The sequence below is a fragment of the Sminthopsis crassicaudata genome, chromosome 3 (genome assembly GCF_048593235.1).
Source record: "Sminthopsis crassicaudata isolate SCR6 chromosome 3, ASM4859323v1, whole genome shotgun sequence".
Lineage (NCBI taxonomy): Eukaryota > Metazoa > Chordata > Mammalia > Dasyuromorphia > Dasyuridae > Sminthopsis > Sminthopsis crassicaudata.
Genome location: NC_133619.1, coordinates 1,610,798 through 1,627,132, shown reverse-complemented (window position 1 = coordinate 1,627,132; position 16,335 = coordinate 1,610,798). Strand labels below are relative to the sequence as shown.

Below are 16,335 nucleotides of genomic sequence, written 5' to 3'. Positions count from 1 at the left end.
GCTCTTCACCCCCCTGACTCCCTTTAGGGAGGAGTTGGAAAACTGCAGTGAGGAGCACCCCTGAGGAGCACCTCCTTTCCTCAGCAAACCCGGACTGCTCAGGAGAAAACTGCTAGAGGGGGCAGAGGTCAAGGTCCCCGGACAGTGACCAAGAGTCACCGGTCTGAGCCCCCTCCCCCACTGTGCCCCTTTCCTCCCATGTAAAAGGGGGGGCTTGGAGAACAGCTGTTGTTTGTGCAGCGGCAGAGCTCATGGCGGCAGCTGGGGGCTATTGGGAAGCCCATTTTACAGATGGGGAAACAGTGCCCGGCTTGCCCGGGCTAGTACCACATGCCCAGGCAGCTTTGGGGGCGAGTCTGGCCGGGGAACCCAAGGGGCCAGCTCCTGGCTCTTAGGGGGAGGGGCGGGAGGACACAGCAGGGGCTACAGCTGGCCCCTGTGAGGAAGCCCTGCAGGCGGGCAGTGCCCCCCAGCCCCCGAGGCGCGCGTGCTCCCCGGCGCCCAAGAGGGAAGGAAGGAGGAGGAGGGAAGGGAGGGCGCGGTTGGGGGCTGAAGACGGGACCTGGAGGGAATGAAGCCTGGCCATCCCCCCCTCCCCGCCCGACCCCCCGACCCCCGGCCCGCGTCCCGCAGAACCCGAGCAGGGGAAGCGGCCCAGAGGCCCCGTGAGGTCCCGCTACAATGGGGCTCCCGCTCCGGAGCCTGGGGGCGCGTCTGGGAACCCCCGGGCGGCGAAGCGACAAGCCCCCCCCCCCCCCCGCCGCAGCCCCGCCCCCAAGGCGGCCCAGTCCCCAGAACTGCCGGCCCCCTCCCCCACCGCACGTACTCAGCCCCGGGCCTCCTCCCGACCGCCCCCGCTCGGGCCCTCCCCCACTTCTCGGGGATAAGCCGACTTAGCACCTGCCCCTACCCCCCCCCCCCCGCACCCGCCTGTAGGCACTCCAGCTGGGGGGGGAGCCATAGATGGCCCGACCAGGGCAGGGGAGAGCGGGACCGCCCCTGCCCGGCTGCTCCCAAGGGTCCTCACGGCCCGGTGCTGAGGAATGGCTTCCGAGACATGGGGGGGCAGGAAGAGAGCCAGGCTCGAGGGCGGCGCATGTGCCCTTCAGGGGCTGGGAGAAGCGGGAAACTGCCTGTGGCCGGGGTGGGGGGGCAGTGGAGATGACTCCTAAGGGTCCCGGGGCGCCCATCATGAAGAGCACAGCCCACCCCAGCCCTGAACGCTAGGCACAGCCCTCCCAGCTTCCCCGCCAAAGCCCTTCACCCGCGTGCCTCAGTTGTCCCATCTGCCCGTTAATTAAAGCTTCTTCTTGACAAAGCACATGCCTGGGTCGTTTTTCAACATTGACTCTTGTGAAACCTTCTGTCCCAACTTTCCCCTCCCCTCCCCAGGAAGTAGTCCAGGGCACTTAAATATGTTACAGTATTTGCTAAATCCGATCTCTGGATACACAGTTACACAGTTATCGCCGCACAAGGAAAATCAGGTCAAGAAGGAACAGCCGAGAAAGAAAACAAAATGCAAACAATAGAAAGTGGGGGTGCGCTGCTGTGCCCCCCAACCCTCTCTCTGCGACCCTGAACAGTTGGAACTGGTTGGAATCACCTCATTGTTGAAGAGAGCCCCGTCAGTCAGTGCTGATCACTGTATAATCTGGCCAGGAGCAATGACCTCCAGGCTCTGCTCCCCTCCCTCAGCATCAGTCCCTGTCAGTCTCCCCAGAACTCTCTGAAATCCTCCTGCTGGTCACTCCTTACAGAACAATAATATTCCGTCACATTCATAGACCACAGTTTATTCAGCCGTTCTCAGATTGATGGGCCCACTCGGTGTCCAGTTTCCGGCCACTACAAAGAGGGCGGCCACAGACATTCCTGCACCCGTGGGTCCCTTTTCCTCCTTTAGGATCTCTTTGGGATACAAGAGACACACGGCTGGATCAAAGGGTCCGACCAGTTTGACAGTCTTTTGGGCATAGTTCCAAAATGCTCTCCAGATCTGTTCACAGCTCCACCAACAATGCATCAGTGCCCCGGCTTTCCCACATCCCCTCCAACATTCATCATTATCTTTCCCTGTCATTCTAGCCAATCTGACAGGTGTGTAGTGGTACCTCTGAGTTGTCTTAATTTGCATTTCTCTGATCAATAGTGATTTAGAGTAGCTTTTCCTATGACTATAGTTTTAATTTCTTCATCTGAGAATTGTCTGTTCATATCTTTTGACCATTTATCAACTGGAGAATGGCTTGAATTCTTATAAACTTGAGTCAATTCTCTATATGTTTTAGAAATGAGGTCTTTATTATAAATAACTTATTATTAAACCCTTGCTTTATAAGACTTCTGAGAAGTCCTCAGTTTCCTGTTTCACTCAATACCATCTGAAGAGTATAATTTGGTTTCCTCATTACCTACTCTAATTACTTTAATCCCTTTTTCTTCTCTTATGGTCAAAGCTAGCATTTCTAATACAATATTGAATAGTAATGGTGATATTATTGGGAATAGTTGCAGATTATTCCCATTATATAGGATGCTTACTGATGGTTTTAAATAGATGCTCCTGACTATTTAAAGTAAAAGTCCATTTATTCTTATATTCTCTAGTGTTTTTAATAGGAATGGATGTTGGGTTTTATCAAATGTTTTTCTGCATCTATTGAGATGATCATATGGTTTTTGTTAATATAGTTATTGATATAGTCAATTATGCTAAAAGTTCATTCAATTGTTTCTTACTTTCAATTTTATTAATCTCTCCTTTTATTTTTAGAATTTTAAGTTTGGTATTCGATTGGAGGTTTTAAATTTCTTTTTCTAGCTTTTTTAGTTGTAGGCCCCAATTCATTGATTTTCTCTTTTCTATGCAAGTAAATATCTAGAGACATAAAATTTCCCCTTATCATCGCTTTGGCTGCATCCCACAGATTTTGGTATATTGTCTCATTATTGTCATTCTCTTGAATGGAATTATTAATTGTGTCCATGATTTGTTGTTTCACCCACTCATTCTTTAGGACGAGATTATTTAGTTTCCAATTACTTTTTGGTCTATTTTCCCCTGCCTTTGTATTGCATGCGATTTTTATTGCATCATGAGCTGAAAAAAATGCATTTACTACTTCTGCCTTTCTGCATTTGATTTTGAGGTTTTTATGCCCTGACACATGATCAATTTTTGTATAAGTTCCATGAACTTCTAAGAAAAAAAATAAACTCGTGTCTCTATTTAATTTTCTCCAAAGATCTATCACATCTAACTTTTCTAACATTTTGTTTACCTCCTTAACTTCTTTTATTTATTTATTTTGTGGTTTGATTTATCTAGCTCTGAGAGAGCATGTTTAGTATTGCTATTGCTTCATTATCTATGGTATCCTTTAGTAAGATATAGTGCCCTTCCTTATTATCTCTTTTAATTAGATCTATCTTTGCTTTTACTTGTTCTGAGATCAGGATGGCTGCATCTGCTTTTTTTTTCTTCACCTGAAGCATAATAGATTCTGCTCTAGCCCTTTACCCTCACTCTGTATGTATCACTCTGCTTTAAATGTGTTTCTTTGTAAACAACATATTGTAGGATTCTGGCTTTTAATCCATTCTGCTCTCCACTTCTGTTTTATGAGAGTTCATCCCATTCACATTCACAGTTAAAATAATGAATTCTGTATTTCCTGCCATCTTATTTACTCTAGGTTATGCTTTCCTCTTTCCTATCCCCCTTCCCTCCTCCTCAGTATTTTGCTTTTGATGACCACCTCTTTCAAACAGTCCTCTCCCTTTAGAACCCCTCCCCTTTTTTACACTTTTCCCCTAATTCGTCTGTTTCCCTTTCTATTAGTCTTTCCCTTTCTTTCCCCCTTTCCCCTCTGCTTTTCTATAAGGTGAGACAAGTTTCTTTGTGATAACAAATATGTCTGATATTCTCTCTTAGAGTCAAATCTGATGAAAGTAAGATTCACACAATGCTCCTCCTTCTCCCTTCTTTCCCTCAATTATAATAGGTTTTCTTTGCCTCTTCGGGAGCTGTAATTTCCTTTATTTTACCCCCTTTTCCCTCTTCTTTCACTATGCTGCCCTTTCCACCTCTAGTTTCTTTTTCATATTATCATAATAAAATCAAATTATAACTGCATTTTCTAAGTATACCCATAACAGAAATATAGTTCTCAGGACTTCCTTCCTTTTTATGCTTCTCTTGAGTTTTGTGTTTGGAGATCAATTTTTTGTTCAGTTCTGGTCTTTTCATTAAAACTAGGTTAAATTCACCTAGATCATTGGATGTCCAATTTCCCTGAAAGCGAATGCTCATTTATTCTTGGCTGTAATCCAAGTTCCTTTGCCTTTTGGAATATCAAATTCCAGGCCCTTCAATTCTTTAAGGTGGGAGCTGCTAGGTTCTGGGTAATCGTAATTGTGGATCTTTGGCTTTTAAATTGTTTCTTTCTGGCTGCTTGCAATATCTTTTCCTTGGTACAATATGAAATTTAGCCACGATATTCTTTAGGGATTTAATTTTGGGGTCTCTTTCAGGCGTGGGCGGAGAGGCGGGCACAGCGATTGGTGGATTCTTTTTTTCTTTTTCTTTCTTTCTTTCTTTTCTTTTCTTTTCTTTTTTTTTTTTGTTTTTATTTGACTGATTCTTGACGTTCACTTCCATTTTTTCAATTCTAATTTTTATTATATTATTTTCTTCAGTTACCTTTTTAAGCTCCTTTTGTATTTGGCCATTTGAACTGATTTGTTCATTGCATTTTTTTTTCCCATTTCACAAATTTTGCTTTTCAATGAATTGCTATCTTTTTTCGTAACAGTTTTGTAAGGTGTTATATGCTTTTTTCCATTTCAGCAAATCTATTTTGTAGGGAGTTATAGGCTTTTCCCATCCCTTCTTGCAATCATCTCATTTCCTTTCCCCATTTTTCTTCTGACTCTCTTTTAAGACCCTTTATGCAATATTGCAAGAAAGCCTGGGGAAGTGGGGACGGGCTCCTATCTCCTTGCTTTGCCTTTAGGAACTTCAGGATTTGAGTCTTTCTCTCTCTCCATAAAAGCTGTCGATGCGAGAGTTCTTTTTTTAATTTTAATTTTTTAAGGCTTGAGGTCTGTTCAACGCAAAGGAGCGACAGCTGCTTTAATTCGCGCTGGGCCAATTCTGCTGATTGATTTCCAGTGCTGGCTACTGGCGCCGGGTCCCGCGATCTGCGTTCCTCCGGGGCTCACTGGTTTACAATTGGTCTTTTACAAAGGGCTAATCTGCCAAACCACCTGCTCGCACCCGGGAGCCCCGGAGGCCGGCGGAAGGTTCCGGGGTGCGTGGGCGCTACCGTGGCGCTCTGGCTCCCGGGCCGGCTCCTCGGCCGGGCTCCCTGGGCTGCGGTCTGGGCTCCGCACTGTCCCCGGCCCCTCGGACACAGACCCGGGCTGGCGTTCTTCCAAGGTAACTCCTGGGAATGTGTAGTACTAACTAACTAAAACTGGGCCAGCAGACGCAGCTGGGAGGGAGCGCTCGGCTTCCGGCTGGGATATCACTGGGCTTGGCCTTTCACGAAGGCCCCTTCCCCCAACCGGCCTCAGTTTCCTTATCTGTGCAAAGGCAGGTAGAGATAGCCCTGGCCCCCTCAGCTGCCTCCCTCCGTGGTGGGGCATTGGTGACTGCGCGTCATAAAGAAGATCTGGGGGTGACTAGAGAACTGCCCCCCAGCATTGCAAGGATTGTCCCTGGGAGGAGGCCCCAGAAGGGGGGGCAGAGGAAAGAGGGAGCCCCAGGAGGGCTGCCCTGGGGAGGGGGAGCTTCTCCCCTCGGGGGCTTGTGTCAGGGGAAGGCCACCCGAGGGAGGGTACCCAGGAGCCGAGGTCCGGGATTACCCAAACTCCTCCGGGGCTGTCCAGACTGCGGCCGAGGGTGGGCGGGAGGGCGACAGTGGAGTCTGTTGCTGTTTGCAGACCAGACTTTCTGGGCCTGGAAATTTCCCTGGTCAGGCCGGGCCAAAAGAAACGGGCCGTGCCCAAGCGCGGGGGTGTGGCGCCTCTGGGCAGCGGCGCACAGGAAGCCCCACATGAATAAGCCCTCAGTGCGCCGGCAGGAACAGGGTGCCCGTGCCCAGCCTCGCCCCCGTGCTGCCGCTCGGGCCTGGCTGCGGGTCCGGAGAGGGGGAGGCGGAAGGCCCCGCAGAGAGGGAGGGGCGGGTTCGGGGGCTCTGGAAGGAAGTGGGGACGGAAAGTCTGGCTACAGCTTGTTCTCTTTAAGGGAAGGAGCTCCCGGTCAGGAGCCTTGATGCCAGGCTGGGGAGGCTGAATTTTAATTTGTGGGCACGAGGCCGGGGCAGTGTGGCTCGGTGGAGAGGAGCTGTCTCGGAAATCAGATCTTTCTGTAATGCTATTCCTGTGGGTCCTTAAGGAAGACCTCGCTCCTCCCGGCGCCGGCTTTCTCCTCGGCAAAACTGGGGGTTCAGCTCAAGCTTGGGGACCCTTGGATCCTTGCCAGGGAAGAGATCAGGGCCCCTGTGCTCCCGAGGCAGGATGGGCAGGACTAGGCTGAGTAGAGGCGAGGGCGGAGAGGCGGGCACAGGAAGAGAACGGGGAGAAGCAAGAGCCCCTGGAAGGTCTAAAGCCTGGAGAAGTGGGGAGCAGGGCAGTGGAGAAGTGGGGGGCTCCCTGGACACTTCCAGCCTCTTGGCCAGAGCCGTGGGCCTGTCCTCCGGGAGCCTGGGGACAGCTTTGGGGGCGCAGACGGAAGCGGTCTCTGCAGCCACCAGCCGGGGGGTGGGGGTGGGGCGGAGCATGGGGTCATCTCCCGGGCCCCCAAGGCCCGTCCGGAGGGAGGGGCTAGCTTGGCCCCCTGTTAAAGCCCACGGGAGTGCTGGAAGTCTGCCCCCCATCTGGCCCAACCCGAGCCCCTCAGCAGAGCAGCCCGGGGACAGGTCAGCCACTGTGACCTGGGGGTATCCCTGCATGTGAACTACAGGCTGCGGGAGGGCGGGAGGGCGGCCTGCGCGGGACCGCCCCCCCCCCCCAGACCATAGTCCCGAAGCAGAAGTTCACCCTTGGAAGCGGGGCCCAGAGGCCCCAGGAGGAGCAGCCTCAGGGCTCGCTTTGTCCCAGGGACCTAAGGTTAAGGGGGGGAGTCACATGGGGCCACCTCCTCTTTATCAGACACGCCCCCTCCCGGCCTGGAGGAATTCCAGGGATGGGGACTTGGCCGGGCTCCCTGCCCCCCAACTTCCTGCTTCGGAGCTCTCTGGGGGACACGCCCGCCTGACTCTAGCGGAGGTCCAGGGTCCGGAGGTTCAGGGTCTGAGAGAGAGCAAGGACCCTCGGAATTTTGCTGACTGTCTGGGCGGGTCCCAGGTGAGGGAGGCCGTGGCCACGCCCAGTCCTGTGATTCGGGGCCCCTTGTGGGGATCCCTGGCTGCCCTGACCCTCGCTTCAGTCCGGACACTCCCTGCTCCGGTACAGATTGCGGCCCCTCTCCCCCGGGGCTTTGGCCACGTTCTGAACAAAATCCGCCAGGCTATTTCCGGAAGGGGCACCCCACCCCCACCCAGTCATGCCGCCCCCCACCCGCGGCCATCCCCCCCCTGCTGCCCGAGAACCGCTCAGGATGCTCCCCAGAGCGCGGCCGTCACCGGGCAAGCTTGGCAGGAGGAAGTGAATGGGCGGTAGGGAGGGCAGGGCTGGCACAGCTTCCCAAAGCTAATCCAGCCTCTGGCTCCATTCCGCCAGGGCGGCTCCCCTCGCAGGGGGCTTCAGTCCTGAAGACCCTGTTCTTGGGGCGGTGGGCCGCTCCCGGGATCCTGAGGGGAAAAAGGGAGGAGCTCTGCCATTAAGGAGTCTGGGGGGGCGTTCCGTGTGCCCCAGTAAGAAGTATTATAATAATAATAATAATAATAATAAATATATAAGTATAAAATGGCAATAATAGATCTCGGGACACGGATTTCGGAGTGATGGCTGGGATTAGGAAATCCAGGAGCCCAGAAGAGGGAAGGAGGCAGGAGCAGAGGGAAGGAAGCACACTTTGCCCCCAGCCTGTGCCCCCCGTGGGGGGGGCAGCATAGCTACTAGAAGGAGCAGGAACGGGGTTTGGGTGAGAGAAGGCGGGGAGTGGCCCGGCCTGGGGGGGGGGGGGGGGGACTTGGAAATTATTGCCGGGAAACAGAATCAAAGGACTGTTTGTGTCCTGACAGAAAGGCGGGTTTGAGGTTCCTCAGCCTGAGGGAGGGGCGCCCAAAGACCCTGCCGGGGAGGGGGGGCCCAGGGAAACGGGGGATGGGAGAAAAGGGCGCTGCTGGAGGCCGGGGCTGACCCGGAACGGAGGAAGGTGCTGAGGCTGCAGCTGACGGACCTGGTCTGCTTGGAGGGAAGCTCTGAGAGCTGACCCAGGAAGGCCGGCTTCTGCTTGGGGAAGGGCCGCCTGGCCCGGGAGCTCGCTGGAGCTGGCCCGGGAGGCCTTTCTTGGACCTCCGCGGCCCTGGGAAGGGCTCCCTCCGAGCCCACAGAGACCTACCGAGCTTTGGTGGATGCCAGGCTTAGAGGGACTGCTTTTCCCTGAGAGAGCACCCGGGAATCCAGGGGCTGGGGACCTACTGTGTGGCAGGCACGGCCAATAACTAGGTTTCTGTACATTTGTGGGGCCCTGGGTGTCCCATAATTAAGGTGACGACTTCATCTTGGCTGGTGTGTTAAATAGGAAGCCCCCTGGTGGGGGCTGGACCCCTATACCCAGACCGAGGGTGAACTGGCACAGCCCGGCCCTCCTCTCCAGGATCCACCCTGACCTCCCAGCCCGGTGCAAGTGGGATGAGGGAGCCAAAGCCGCCGGGGAGAGACGGCCAGGAGTCGGGGCTCGGCGCCACAGCCGGGCACATCGCCTAGGGCTGGAAAGTTAGAGGGGGCACCGCGTTGTGAAGGCTTTGAACGCCACCCTGAGAAGCTGCTGTTTGATCCAAAGGGCGATTGGGGTCCATTTGTCGTCGTTTCTGGAGCAGAGGAGCCTAGCGGGAGAAGTGCTCCCGAAGCTCCAGAGAGCTGGGGATCCGGGCACCCCGGGGAGGGCGGTTCGAGGAGGCTTCCTAAGGAAACAATTGCCATTTGCAAATAACCTTTGGCAGCCGCCTCTGTGAGTGGGAGCCCCGCCATCTTGTGACCCTCGCAGAGGTTCCTCCGGCACTGACGGCTCCATGGCGGAGACAAAGAAGTGGAGAAAAGGCCCGGGTTGGGGGGATGTGAAGGACTTTGGGAGGCTTGAAGAAGTATATACAGAGCTCTGGGTTGTACAGGGAATCACAAATTTGGAACTAGGATGGTCTGGGAAGGGGGGTCCCTGGACACGGCCTTGGGATGGAGCCATGGTGGGGGGTGGAGTCTACCTCCTTCTCAAGCAATCAAGTATTTATTAGATGCCTGCTGCATGCTAGGCCCCACCTGAAGCCAGGCTTTCTGCCATTTGCCCCAGTGTCCCAGCACTCCTGCTGCCCCCGCTCTGCACGAGCTTCTGTGATCCGGGCTCCTGGGACGCTTCCTTCCGGGCAGGCGCCGACTACCACTTCTGCATGGGGGGGGGGGGGGCGCCGGCCACCACTCTAGCACTTGCTCAGAGACTCTCTGAAAGGGCTCTCTCTGTCCTCCATGTGCTCACCCCCCCGCCATAACGGCTTGCTGCCCAAGGACCCTGAGGTCACCCTGGCCCTTCTCTCTGCACAGGAAACAAATTGCAATCGGGTTCCTAAACGTCTAATGTCTACTTCTTCCCTTCCTTCCTTCCTTCCTCCCTCTTTATTTTTCCTTCTCCCTTCCTTCTGCTTCTTCCTTCCTTCCTTCTTTTTTCCTCCTTTCTTCCCCCTTCCGCATTCTGTCCCTCTTTTCCTTCCCTTCTTTCTTCCCTCCCTCCATGTTTCTTTGTCTTAACCCCAGCCCGGTCACGTTAACCCCTCCCTCGCCCGGGCCTCCCTAGCAGGATTTGGTTGTCTCGTTTGCAAGCTGGCCCCAGGATGGGAGCAGTTATCACTTGGACCCAGGCCAAGGACTCCGTTCTGATAAGATCTGCGCATTGAGACTTGCCAGGATTGCAAAAACTCGCGGGTTGGAATCCCAGGTTGCGATTTGGGGGTGACTCATCCCCCTTTTGGTGACATTTCTGTTAATGATCTGGGAGCTGACTCTGCAGCTTCTTTCACAATCCTGGGGCCCAGCGACAGCTGGATCATCCCTCACGAGGGGAGCGAGAACACAAGGTGGGGGGGCTTAGCCCCAGCATCTGGCCGCTCCTGCCGGCCCGGGGGCCGGCCCCAGCTCCCTCCCCCGCCGGACTCTGGCCGGGCTGGGGCCCAGAGGCGGTCGGGAAGTGGCCATAAAATTCTCCCGCCTCAAAGGCAGAGAAGGGGCCCCGGGCCGGGAGGGCGCCAGCTCCTCAGCCTGCCCCACCACCCTGTGGCCGGAGCGAGGGATGCAGGCCAGGAGGGCGGCCCTGGGAGGCGGCGGAGGACAGACCCTCCCGCCCTTGGGGAAGGGCAGGGGACGGGCTGGGGCTCTGGCCGGTGGGCACCGAGCCCTCTCCCCGGCCCCTTTCTGGTGAACCCGAGACCTGGGCCCCGCTTCTGCGGCAGTTACGCGGGCAAAGGGGCGGGGGGGGGGGTAGAGCGCGGCCCGGGGGCTCTGCCGCATTCCCGCTCCGGGCCTCCAGGGGTCCCCCCTCTTTGGGGAGCCTCTGCCGCTTGTGGGTCCTCCTCCCTGGGGGGGCCGGACCCTCCGGGTCCTGAGGCAGGAGGGGCTAAGTGACTTCCCAGGGTCACACAGCCTGGAAGTGGAGTCTGAGGCGGGATCTGAACTCGGGGCTGTCTCTCCCCAGCTCTGTCTCTCCCCAGCTCTATCTCTGTCTCTCTCTCTCTGTCTCTCTCTATCTCTCTCTCTAGCTCTGTCTCTGGCCTGGTCATCTCAGCCCTAATTCTCCCTCTCTAACCCCTCCCCACAGGAAGAAGAGGATGACGTCAGTCCTGGATCAGTGTCAGCATCACGGCCATGGGAGGGGGGGCACAGCGATCCCCATTTTACAGAGGAGGAAACTGAGGCAGATGGTGGTGAAGGGATGTGCGCAGGGTCACCCGGTGAGCAGGTGTCGGAGACTGGATTCGAACCCAGGTCTTGCTGCCTCCAGGTGGGCTCCCACGTGCCCCAACAGGGATCCATCTGTCCGTTTTTGTCGGCCCGGAACCTTCGGCTCACTGAACAGGTTTCCTGTGGAACTGGACCCAGCAGCGGGGCCTGCTGGGAAGAAGGTCGTGCTGCGCCACCTGAAAATCCGTCCGGAGTCCGGAGCCGGAAGAGCCTACTCACCGTGACATCTGATTGGTCGGCGCAGCCCCTGTTTCCTGTTTTCCTGAGGGAGCATCTCTCCTCAGCCCGGGTCAGTCTGTGCCCCTCCCTACGTCACGTGACGTGTGATTGACGTGAGGGGTGCACCGTGGAGAGTGCCCAGAGAGGTGGAGGCCGGGGCGGCGCTGGTGCCTCAGTTTCAGTGTTCTGGGGCGTCTCTCCCAGAAGCCCTTGGGGCACGGGCCCCACTCTCTCCGCGGGGTCTCTTCACCTCCCCCCTTCCAAGCTGCAGACCTCACCCAGGGGCTTCCTCAGACACAAGGCTCCTTCCCAGGGATGGCCTCCCCTCCCTCCCCATCACTCCCCCCCAGCTTGTGCCCCGCCCATGGGGTCCGGGCCTCCAGACTGTGCTTTGGGGCTCGGACTCCTGCCCTCTGGGGGCAGCTGGAGGAACTCTCCCAAAGTTGGGGGGCTCCTGAAAGAAAAGGCTTAGGACCTCACCGTGAGGACCCCCCACGGAGCTGAGGCGGCCCGAGGAGGAGGCCCCCAGGGTGGCCGCAGCTCTGGGAGGCCGAGGCGGCCGGGGCTGCGCAGGAAAGCGTGGGGACCACCAGGGAGGGCCCAGGCGGGGAAGGCCGGGCCGGAGGGCGGCCCTCCCCCGGGAGCCGGGGCTGTGCCCCCCTTCTCTCGGAGGGGGGTCCGGGCTCCTGTTAGCTCCAGGGCGGAGGTCGGGCCGTCCCGGGCCAGGGAGGCTCGTCCTTCCCTCTTGCGGGTCCGAGAGCCCCCTCTCTCAGCCCGCCTGCCCGCGGGGAGAGGCAGCAGACTGGTTCTTGCAGGTCCACATTTTAATGAGTATGTACAGGCTTCTCCTCCCACGGCGCTCCGTGCCCCCCCCCAGGGCCTCCGAGGAGGCTGGGTGAGACCCCTGTGTGGGGCCGCCCCGCTCCCGGACTGGCTCGAACTCCTGGGCGCCCCCTCCCGTCCAGGCCCCGGGGTCAGCGGGCACTGGGCAGCACTGAGAACCAGGGACCCCCAGGCTGGCCCCCCCCCCCCCCCCCCCCGTCTCACAATCGGGGGCAGGGCGCCCCCCTCGCCCCCCGGGCCCTACAGAGGGCTGCAGGAGCCACTGACGGCTGCGGAGCATGCAGAGAGCGTGCAGGCGGAAGCGTGGGGGGGGCCGGGCGGCGCTTCTCCCCCAGACCCCCAGCAGTGTCTCGGCTGCCCGGCGGGGTGAATGTGGAGGAGTGGGTCTTTAGGCGGCAGAACTGTCCTCTTTACAATCGCTCTCGGACTGGCTGCAGTGGGCGAGGCTCTGGGCATCTGGCGTTCGTGGGGTGCCGGGGACGCCCCCAATCAAGCTGCGGAGGGGAGACCTCTGCCCCTTGGCTTCAGGGGGTGCCCCGGGTATAGGGAGGGGGGTCAGGGCAAGGGGCAGGAACGGCGCCCTTTCACATTTGGACCAATTTAGTGCAAAGACCCCCCCAGGAGCCCCGGACTGCTCCCCGCTGCCTCCGCTTCTCTCCTGAGGGGAAAGGGGGCTGTCAGGGGGGCTCCATGGTCACCTTTCCCAGGAGACACCAAGTGGCCCAGACCAGGAAGGCTGGGGAAGGATTCCCATTCCAGTTCTTTCCCCCAGAAGGGCTCTGCCGGGGTGGGGGGTGCGCTTACCTTGGAGGCTGCCCTGGGCAGAGCGGGGATGACAAGGGTAAGGGGGGGCAGCCCAGCAGGCTGGGGAGGCGGTGATCACTCCCCTTGCAGGCCCTTTACCTTCTTGGGGCAGGGGGAGGGCGGGCCCTGAGCTCCCTCCTTCTCATCCCAGGCTCCAGCAAAGCATCCCTGCCCCTCTCTGGCAAGTGGCCCCCCAGAGAGCTCCTAGGAGGGACTTCCTGGCGTCCCCCCAGGGAATTGTCAGGAAGAGCTTCCTCTCCCACCTTCCAAGCCCCCTCCCTGCGAGGGCGGCAGCTCCACGGAGTTACAAATTACACATTCATCAGTCGGGAGACAGGCACGGACTCGGGGCTGGCTCTCGGCCCAGGCCTGGCTGTAAACAAGGTCCCCAAGCTCCCAGGCCGGCGGCTCCTCCCTCCCTCCTCCTCTTCGCCACCTTCGCTTCTTGGCGGTCCATGGGGTGGGCGCGTGATCCCGGGATGAATGGCAACAGCAGCGGTGCAAGGACCCCCGAGGGGGCCGGGGGAGCTCAGGAGGCGGGCTGGTCTTCTTGGGGCTCAGGCACTTCTTTGTTGCGGGCATCCTTCCTGCATGGGGGAGGGGGCTGGTCAGGGCCTGAGCTCTGTTCCCCCACCCTCGCTGCCAGAGAAGGCCAGGTAAGGGATGGAGGCTCAGACTTGGAGTTGTCAGGAATCCGCCCCTCCAGGCTCTGGCAGTTTTCCCCTGGGCTGAACTCTGCACCCCAGGGCCAAGGAGGAGGGGCCCCAACACCATCGGGCCAGAAGAGTCGAGTCTTTGCTGGAGGGGGATCCCTGACACAGCCCCTTCCCCTCGGGGGAGCCTGGACCCAGCCAGCCTTGCCAGGCCTTGGGGAGGACTGCCAGGGGCTTCTCCAGCTCCTGTGCCTGCGCCTCTGGCTGCCTGACCCCCAGCAGGGGGAGCCCTCGACCATGCTTCTTGGGCAGGCAGGACAGGGTTTTTTGGGGGGGGGCATTCACAGCTAAGGCGGGAAAAAGGCGACCCCCTCTGCTAAGTCAAAATCCTGGGATGTGCAGAGGCTCTCTCCTCCCCCTTCACTCCCCCCCCCCGCCCCCAGCAGGACATAGAAAGCCCCAGTGGAGCTTGTGACAGGGAAGAATCCACCTTCTTAACCAGGGAGAGCGAAGGCCCCAGGGCTTTGTCTGAAGAGGCTCCCGGAGCCAAAGCCGGTGAAGGGGCAAAACCGCGTGCCCATTCCTGGTGTGGAGCCCCCCTCCTCTTCACCAAGGGGTCCGTGCGAACAGCTGTGGCTGCTGGCCACGCTTCTGCCCGCCTTCCTGAAGGAGTGTAGGAATGGGGGGCAGGGCACCGAGGTGAAGGAGAAGCGCCCCTCGCCTGTCAGGGAGGGGAGCTCTGGGGGCTGAGAATTCAGCCCCTGCCTCTGTGCCCGGGAGCTTGTGGGCAGCTCCGTGAAGGGGGAATGGAGAAGTGTCCTTGGGGGTTGCTAGCCATGAGGAGATTCTCTCTGTGGCGTCTTCGAGGGCTGCTGGGCCAGAAGCCAGACTAACGGCCAAAAGTCAACAGGACCCCTAGAAGGGGCAGGAGCCGAATGTTCTGACTTCCTGTCCACCCACCCAGGCTCTGAGGCCTCAGTTTACCCTTCTGTACCTTCCTGCCATTGCTCCTGGGTCTGCCAAGCCAGGAAAAGGACAATTCATTGCTGCCCTTCCCCTCTGTACCCAGAGCAGCTCTGGCCTCTGGGGCTGCCCTTCTTCCCTGGCATGAACCAGCCCCGAGCCCCTCTTCTCCACAGGAGGGTGATGTCGCCCCTTGCCCCAACTCACTTTAATACATTCCTTGATGGAGACCTGTGCTCTGACTTGAAGTGGGTTTCGAATGGATTCCCGAAGGAGCGTTTCCTCAGCATGGCCTTCACCAGGATCTGGAGAGAAGGGGGCACACGGTGTCGGACCCGGGCAGGCAGAACTGAATTTTCATCCATTTTGAAAATCCATTTCTGTGACCTGATGCTGAGGGAAGCGAGCAGAACCAGGGTCATTGTACACTTCAACAACAAGACTCCAGGAGGTTCTGATGGACGTGGCCCTCTCCAACAACGAGAGGATCCAAGAGAGGACTCCGGAAACGAGTGTGGAGCACCACCTAGCATGGGCACCCTTTCTGGTGTTGTTTGCTCACATCTTTGTTTTTCTTCCAGGTTATTTTTACCTTCTTTCTAAATCCGATTTTCCTTGTGTAACAAGATAACTGTAAAAACACGCACACACATATCGCATTTAACATGCATGGGACTACCTGCCACCTGGGGAAGGAGGGAAAAGTTTTTGCAAAGTCAATGATGAAAAATTCCTCACGCTTATGTTTTGTATATAAAAAGCTCTAATAAAAACATCCCTTTTTGATTATGACAGCAGGTAGTAATTGTCTGCTCCTGAGCCCAGGGATGGCGCGATGCTCGGCTTGGGTCACTTCAGACCAAAAATGGCCAGTCCCGCTGTTCCCGAAGTCACAGACTGGCAGGGGCCCCAGGAAGGCCAAGGGACTCATTTTACAGAGGGGGAAACGGAGCCGTGGAGGTAGAGGGAAGTGTTCAAGATTACAAAGTCATGGGGGGGGGGGGTCCAAGACTCTCTCCACTCCTCTCTGATAGGACTCAGATGGACTCAGCATGGAGGAATGACTTGTATTTTTGTAAATTTGACTCACCCTTCCTCAGGAAAAATTTGAATCTGACTCGCACCTACCTTACTTATTAGCAGTTCCCTCGTGCTGGGCTAGGCCGACTGGGGTTTCCAGCCTGTGAACCCAAAGCTCACTACCTGACAAAAAAATGCTGGGAAAACCAGAAAACAGTAGGGTGGAAACTAGGTATAAACCAACGTCTCACAAGATATACCAAGATAAGGTCAAAATGGGCATACGGTTTATACAGAAAGCTTGATATTAGCAAATTAAAAGAGCATGGAATAGTTTAACTGTCAGATTTATGTGAAGGAAAGAATTTATACCCAAGAAGATACAGAGAACATTATAAAATATAAAATAGATAATTCTGATTATAAAACATTAGTTTTTTGTTTTGTTTTTTGCACAGACAAAACAAATGCAACCAAAATTATAAGGAAAGTAAAAATATGGGGAAATGTTTTTTTAACATGTATCTCTCTTAAAGGTCTCATTTATCAAATATATAAGAACCGAGTCAAAATTATAAAAATACAAGGCACTCCTCAATTCATAAATGGTTCCAAAAGGATATGAACAGGCAGTTTTTAGGCAAAGAAACCAAAGTTCTCTTTGATCAAGTGAAAAAATCCTCTAACAATTGATCAGAGAAATGCAAGTTAAAAA

General features: G+C 56.3%; 2 protein-coding genes across 3 annotated transcripts in view; one reads left to right on the top strand and one right to left on the bottom strand.

The window, feature by feature from the left end:
• The first annotated feature begins 681 nt into the window (after positions 1-681).
• LOC141560052 (uncharacterized) lies at positions 682-11,581 on the top strand. Its single transcript, XM_074297690.1, has 3 exons — positions 682-822; positions 5,177-5,443; positions 10,976-11,581. Exons 1-3 carry the CDS (start codon positions 682-684, stop codon positions 11,447-11,449), a joined length of 882 nt encoding a protein of 293 aa, XP_074153791.1. The 3' UTR covers positions 11,450-11,581.
• A 565-nt stretch (positions 11,582-12,146) lies between these two features.
• CAMKK1 (calcium/calmodulin dependent protein kinase kinase 1) overlaps positions 12,147-16,335 on the bottom strand; it is a 41,079-nt gene continuing 36,890 nt past the window's right edge. For both annotated transcript variants that reach the window (XM_074297778.1, XM_074297779.1), the window contains exons 15-16: positions 14,808-14,905; positions 12,147-13,571 (exon numbers count right to left, since the gene is read on the bottom strand). In XM_074297778.1, coding sequence (XP_074153879.1) covers positions 13,514-13,571; positions 14,808-14,905 — 156 coding nt within the window. In that variant the 3' untranslated portion in view covers positions 12,147-13,513. The remainder of the gene's footprint in view (positions 13,572-14,807; positions 14,906-16,335) is intronic.